The 6,982-nt window shown below is 55.2% G+C and overlaps 1 protein-coding gene and 1 pseudogene across 1 annotated transcript in view; both read right to left on the bottom strand.

Moving 5' to 3' along the window:
- LOC103088596 (autophagy-related protein 16-2-like) overlaps positions 1-6,974 on the bottom strand; it is a 13,884-nt gene extending 6,910 nt beyond the window's left edge. Inside the window, 5 exon segments of the mRNA XM_082931517.1 lie at positions 2-211; positions 521-594; positions 4,242-4,344; positions 4,888-4,987; positions 6,878-6,974. Of these exon segments, the coding sequence (XP_082787643.1) occupies positions 2-211; positions 521-594 (284 nt within the window). The 5' untranslated portion in view covers positions 4,242-4,344; positions 4,888-4,987; positions 6,878-6,974.
- LOC103088865 (autophagy-related protein 16-2-like) overlaps positions 4,221-6,982 on the bottom strand; it is a 2,950-nt pseudogene continuing 188 nt past the window's right edge.

The raw sequence follows: 6,982 nt of genomic DNA, 5'->3' as shown, positions 1-6,982 counted from the left end.
GCGCGCCTTGCGCCGCACCAGCCGATCCAGCAGGTCGCGTGCCTCCTCCTCGAGCCTGCGCAGAGCCGCCTCCTGGTGCCCGACGTGCACGCGCAGCGCCTCATAGGCCGCCCGCTGTGCCGCGTTCAGCGCGCGCCACGCATCCACCTGTCCCGCCTCCTTCTCTCGCGCCTCCTGCAGCTGCGCCACGCGGGCCTCCAGAGCTGCCAGCCTGGAGAACGCGGAGAACCTGCGTCACCGCCCTGGGGGAACTGGTCTTGGAGCTGGGATAAACTTGCCCCTGGCCACGCGGCCAGCCGGCCGGCTAAACCACGTCTCCGACCAGGCCTTCACAGTCCTGCAGTTCCTGGCCTCTGCGACCAGCCACAGGCCTGGGGGGCGTTTGAGGACGTGGGGAAAGTTGTCGGGCCCTTCTGGAGACCCGCGGGGTGACCCTGTCCCCTCCCCCTGGCAGTGATGGCCGCGAGCCTCCCCAAGGTGCGCGCGGGGGGGGGGCCCTCTCGCACCACCCGCGCCTCACCTGCTTTGCCGCTCCTCCATCTGTGACTCCAGGGTGCCCAGGGCCGCGCTCTTCTCCACCACCTGGTAGGCCATCTGCAGCGGCGGAGGGGCCGGACAGGTAGGCATGGGTGCCTCTGGGCAGGGCCTTCAGCCCCTCTCTGGCCGAGAACCTGGTAGGACGGGGTCTGCCTCTCCTCTCACCCGCCCCCTAGCTCAAGAGAAAGCTGAGGCGCAGACAGGCGTTGCACCAAGCACAGGAATGCACTGCTGTTTCAGGGATCAACGGAAGGGGCTTCGGCTCTGAAGCCTAACACCCGAGTTTCAATTCTGGCAGCGCCACTTATATTCTCTGTGACCCGGGGTAGTCATTTAACCGCTCTAAACCAGCTCTGTTTCTTCACCTGTCCAGTGGGAATGGTTGTGCTTACCTTATTGGGTAACACGGAATTACTATAAGGAACAGTATCTCAAATAATGATGATTGGTTCTATAGCACTTAAGTGTGCTAGGTCTTATTCCGAGCACTCTACAGTATTAACTCTTTTAATCCGGTAGGAACTGCCATTCTCCCCCATTTTACACATGAGGACATTGACACAGAGAGGTTCAGTGTCTTGCCCAAAGTCACACAGCTAAGTGGCAAAACTGAGATCTGAACCCAGGCCACCTAACATGCTCCAAGTAAAGCGCTGGTGTATAGGAAGGGTTCAAGGGATGTGTGTTCTTCTTCCTGGCCTACCCAAGCGTAGATCCCAGAGAGCAAGGAGCTCTGAGCAGAGGCACACAGGCTAACAGGAATGGACTGTGGGAGCGCCAGGCCCAGACAATACCAGAGCTGCCCCCAGACCCAGAGTGGGGGTGAGCATCATCTCATCTGTCCCCCGCCCCACTGAACAGTCCTTCATCCGAGAGCCAAGAGCTGGGGAAACCACAGAGCTGAGGGGTCAGTGGGAAAGACAGATGCTAAGCAAAGCAGTTCCCACCACTGTGGCAAGAGGAATATGAAATAACCAAGGCTGGGGGCTCTTGCTGCTGACCTGTCCCTGTGTTCTTTCTCACATGGGCCTGGCGAGAGATGGGCTGAGGAGCAAGGTTGGTGTCCACCTGCACTGACTCCTGGTGTGAGTGGGTTGGCGTTAGGGACCCTGCACATTCAGGGTCCATAGCTGGCCCAGTTTATAACATTTATAATTCCTTCCACCATTAAACAATCTGATCATCACTTCCACTTCCTCACCTGTCATATACTTTCACTGATGTTTTGGCATTCAGTATTTTCTTGATGCTTTTCAAAATCCAAATAATAGAGATGGAAAACAGATTAGTGGTTAGGAGTTAGGGATGATTGGAGGAGAGGGGCGAATTCTGACTAAAACAGGGCAGCAAGAGGGAGATCTTTGTGGTGATGAAATAGTGCTGTATCCTGATGGGCATGCAAATCTACACAGGTGACAAAATGACAAAGAACTATATACACTTCATACCAATGTCAATTTCCTGGTTGTGTGTACTATAGTTACATAAGATGTAACCAATGGGGGATATTGGGTAAAGGGTGCACAGGACCTCTCTGTACTGTCTGCAACTTCCTGTGGATCTATAATTATTTAAATAAAAAGTTAAAACAACAATAATACATGCTTGTTGTGATACGTGAAACAGTACTAAGAATTAAAGAAAAAGCCCCTCCCCATCCCTTGGCATATCCAATGGGAACTGAGTGGTTTGTGTCTGAGGACATGATGAGGAAGGAATGCTGAGGGCAAGGGGTGCGTGGAAGTATCCCAGACAAAGGGAACCATGAGCTCAGGGACAAGAGAGTGGCAGGAAATGCAACGCTGAGGCCGGAGGACTCAACTTGGGAGCCAGGCTAAGGAGCTTTGGAAAATATGTACCAAACTCATCACGGGGGGAGGTGGTGAAAGGGGCTTCTACTTTTTTACTCTATGGGCTTCTGTTCTCTTGAAATGTTCACAACAAGCATGTATTTGTATATTACTTGTCTTTCTTTTAATAGAGATCATTTTTATTATTAAAATATATCACTCTGGGCTTCCCTGGTGGCGCAGTGGTTGATAGTCCGCCTGCCGATGCAGAGGACATGGGTTCGTGCCCCGGTCCAGGAAGATCCCACATGCCGCGGAGCGGCTGGGCCCGTGAGCCATGGCCGCTGAGCCTGCGCGTCTGGAGCCTGTGCTCCGCAACGGGAGAGGACACAGCAGTGAGAGGCTCGCATACTACAAAAAAAATAAAAATAAAAATCTGAGTGCAGAATGGAGAATGGTTGGGGGTGCCAAAAGAGGAGTGGTCCAGCGAGGAATGAGAGTAACTTGGACCAGGCAGACAGGGCACAATAAATGGAAGTTGATGGACTTGGAGGCAGGATCCATGAGCTGGTGACTAGCTCAGGATGGAGGGCTGCTAGGGGTTAGAGGTGTCCCTGGGTTTCCAGCCTGGTGACGACCAATGGAGCGGGGGATGATCTATCTCATTTATCACCTAGTCTACAAATATTCATTAGCATGGACTGTGGAGACAGGCCCCAGGGATACAATGGAGGCAAACCAAAGGCATCCCAGTTCTCGGGGTTCTCACAGCCCAGAAGGGGGCTCAGATTTTGAGAATCATCTCTCAAATGTAGAGTTGCAACTACAACAGGGGCTCTGAGGGAGAGGCTACCACTAGGTTCATAGCCCCAAATACACATTAGTTGAGCAAGGGACTTGGCATGCGGTAACTAGGTAGGTGCTTACTGGCCCCTCAGCCTCCTCCACTGGACTGGAAGCTCCATGGGGCCAGGTCCTGTTTACTGCTGCATTGCCTATGCCTTGGATATAGTGATTGTCAATAAATATTTGTTGAAAGAATGAATGGAGATCACGGAAAGGGGATTTGTGCGGGAGAGAGTGCAAATCCTGCCTCCAGCTCTCTAAGCCTTCGTTTCCTCTGAAATATAAAGTTGTGGAGGATTAGCTGAAGTAACACTTAGCCCAGCGTGTTCTCAACGTGGTGTTGGCCATATCATCACAGGGGCGAAGGTTAGTCTGATTTTAGGCGTGAAGTCCAAAAAGTAGCTGAGCAAGAGAGTCTGGAGCTCATAAGAGAAGGCTGAGCTAGAGATGGGTCTGGGAGTTAGCAAACAGAAAGTCCTTGGGAGTCAGTTAACCCACCCAAGCTCCAAAGAACACCCACATCTGAAGGGAGGGGGTTAAAAAGAAGGGAAAGTAGCCAGAGAAGGAAGTTCAGAAGCAACAGCTACAGAAGTGAGAGGGAAACCAGGAGAGAGTGGTGAAACAGAAGCCAAGAGACACCATGGGGCAGGGGCGGGGGGAAGCCGTGTCAGGTGGAGCTAGCACACCCTGCTATGGAGGTGGACCACCTTACTTTTGGTCTGCAAATGTGTATTGAGTGTCAGCTGGTACTGGGCCCTGAGGTTTGCAGGGCAAGTGGTGAGCAGAGCAGGCTGGACCATCCAGAAGGGGGCACAGAGGCCGCCTGTTTCCTGCACCCCTCACACACCCCTCCCTGAGCTCTCACTGCACTTCCTCCAGCTGCTCTTGGAGCCCACTTCATCCTGGGCTGCCAGGGCCAAGCTAGAGAGCACTCTGACCCCTGTCTGGCCTCAAGGCACTGGACTTTGGAATCTCCCTCACTTGCTGGCTCCCTTGGATGACATGTCCCAGCCCGAGTCCTGGATCCTGGGCCTACCCCATTCTCTCTCAGACCCCTGCCCAGCCTACCTCGCCACACACCAGCCGGAGCCCCTCCTCCTCCTCTTGCCACTTCACCCTCAGAGCTGCTGGTGATGGGACTCCGTCTGAGTCAGGCCCTGACTCCTCCTCCCTGTCAACCAATCAGAGAGCAGTGTTCATTGTCCCTCCATTCACCCAGAGGATACACACAAACGGTCTGAAACCAGAGCCGTGAACTTTCTCCTGAGGAGGGTGGGAGCCAGAAAGTCAGTAGAGGAGAGAGCAAGTCTCCAGAAACTACAGCTGCCCGGAACCTCTGCTCTTGGATTCCCCCAGGCCTGGAGTTCCCAGGCCAGGACCCCCCTCAAGAAGCACCTCCCAACTCTGAGCCCCAACCCATTCCTGGTTCTCATCTTCGCTCCCTCTTTGGAATAGGTGGCATCATGCCCTTTCTGTAGGCATCAGGTAGCAAACAGAAAAAGACAGAGGTGTGTGGGCGTGGGAGGACAAATGCAGAGAGACGGACATTCTGAGCAGCTGGCCCGGGGGGAAGGCTCAAGAGCCTGCCTCCCCCTCCCCTGGGCAGCAGCCAAGGGCCAATGAGGTGCAGGGGAGAGAATGAACCCCCGCATAGCCGGTGGGGGCAGGGCCCAGGCACAGGAAGCCCATTGTGACCACAAACACAAACACTCACCAGGCGCCCTGGTGGAGAGCCCGAGTGACATTGGTGGGCTCTGGCTGCAGCTTCTCTGAGAACTGGGCCAGCAGCTCCCCTTTCTCTAGGAGACGGTTATCTGCGGGTGCAAAAAGGTGAGCCTGCAGCACAGACAGACACTTTCCAGCAGACTCTAGGTATACAAGTTACCTCTCTGGCTGGGAGGGCTGCAGGAGCCGAGGGATGCAGAAGGGGGAGCTACTGGCAGGCTGGGCTCTGCCCTTGCCTGAGGGGTGTCTGTGCAGCTCCATCAGGACCTCCAGCCCTTGCACACCCTCTAAGAGCATAGCCCCCAGGCCCTCCCAGGAGAAGACTTGCTCTCCCAGGGACAGAGGAGAATGACCACTGCAGGGGAAGGAGATGGCTGGGTACTGCCTGCTGAGGTTCTCAAGGGAAGGAAGGGGCCAGGGGTTGATCCCCAGGGCGGGGCCTGTCCCCAGAGAGCGATGAAACAAACTGAGCTCCTCTAGCCTGTGGCCTTTGGCAAGATACTTCCCTTCCAGGGGCTCTTTCTGGGCTAAAAAACAACCCTGACTTCCCCAGGGTTGGTGTAAGGCTCCCCCAAGGCCAGAACATAAAGTCCTTGAGTTTGGTAGTTTCTACTACAGACCCTGGAATACAGCCACTCCACCCCCACCCATGGTCACTTCCTCTTTTCTCACCAGGCCCAGGTAGGGTAGAGATGGTAAGCCCAGGCCTAACTCCTCAGCTCATTTCCCTACTCCTGTCCCCTACCAGTCACCTAGGTCACCTAGGTCGGTCACCTAGGTTGCTGGCCTTGTTCTCACACTCAACCCCACCCCAACCCTCAGGGCATTGCTATGCCCCACCCTCACCCCCAGCAAATCTAAAGAAGATGCCATTTTGTCCAGTTTATGAGTGAGAAATAGGAGACTTAGGGGTATGACCTGCCCAAGACCACAGAGAAGACTGGACTTCCAGTGTCTCTGAGTTCAGCCCTCCAGGATCACTCCAGTCCCACAGATTTGCAGCTCCCAGGGGATGGGGGTGACTCCCTCAAATTGGACTGTTCCATTGTCCATCAGAGCAGTGGAGAAGTGAGGCTGCCTAGAGGCAGGGGGCTGGCCTCATATACCTGAACGGAGAGGACCTGCAGCCCAGAAGGCTGCAAAGAAATCTCCCAGTACAAGAGCAACAAATTCAGTTGTGGGGCTGGGGGGAGATGGTTAAGCAGCAGCCAAGATTAGGACCAGTGATGGAGCTGGAGGGACTGTGATTAGACTTTTAACCCCCAGACATAAAATCTCAGATGACCAGAGGTGCTACACACAGGTGCACACCTGTTCATCCTGGCTAGAACTGCCATACCCCTTCCTGACCAGCTCCGCAGAAACACTATGAGAATCTGACTTCCCCAGGCTCAACCACCTCCCTCCGCAGCCTGAATCCCCCTGCTTCTCCCTCAGGCTGGGGTTGGTTGGGCACAGAGATGCTCCAAAAACCTGAGCCAGGATCACCTATCAGTGGCAGAGCCTCAGACTCTGAACTGCCTCCCTAGAGATTCAGTGTTTAAAAGTAGCTGCTCTGGACAGCCCTGAGATCTTTCACTGTGCTTATGGGGACCAAATGGACTGACCAGGCTCTACCCTGGGGACGGCCCAAGAAGGGTAAGTCTAAAAGACCCTAAAAATCCAACATTCGCTTATGAAGCCGTGCATAGGAAGCCCAGCCGGTGGAAGGCAGAGCCAGGCCCAGAGGGGCGAGCAATAGCAGGGGCACTAGGAGGGAGCTCCGTCCCGGAGGGGGCTCTGAGCAGAGCCTGGACGGGAAAGGGCAGGAACGCTGGCTCGTCGGAGATAGCGCGTAAGAGACAGCGAGTCCAGCAAGCCCCAGGCTTCGGAGGCGAAAAGGCGTCGGGGCACTTAGGTCACAGACGGAGGGGCCAGACAAACGCTTCCCCGCGCCGAAGCCCTATCCCCTCGACGGCCCCGGGACGCACTGCACTCACAGGCCGGCACCAGCTCCAGGAAGAGAGCCTTTTGCGTTCGGTCTCGCTGTCGAAGCTGCCGCACGATGTGGCGTTTCCAGCGGGCGGCGAGAACGCCGGGGTCGC

The sequence above is a fragment of the Lipotes vexillifer genome, unplaced genomic scaffold (assembly GCF_000442215.2).
Source record: "Lipotes vexillifer unplaced genomic scaffold, Lipotes_vexillifer_v1.1 scaffold640, whole genome shotgun sequence".
Taxonomy (NCBI): domain Eukaryota; kingdom Metazoa; phylum Chordata; class Mammalia; order Artiodactyla; family Lipotidae; genus Lipotes; species Lipotes vexillifer.
Note: the sequence above shows the minus strand (reverse complement) of the source record. Positions and strands in the feature narration are given on the sequence as shown.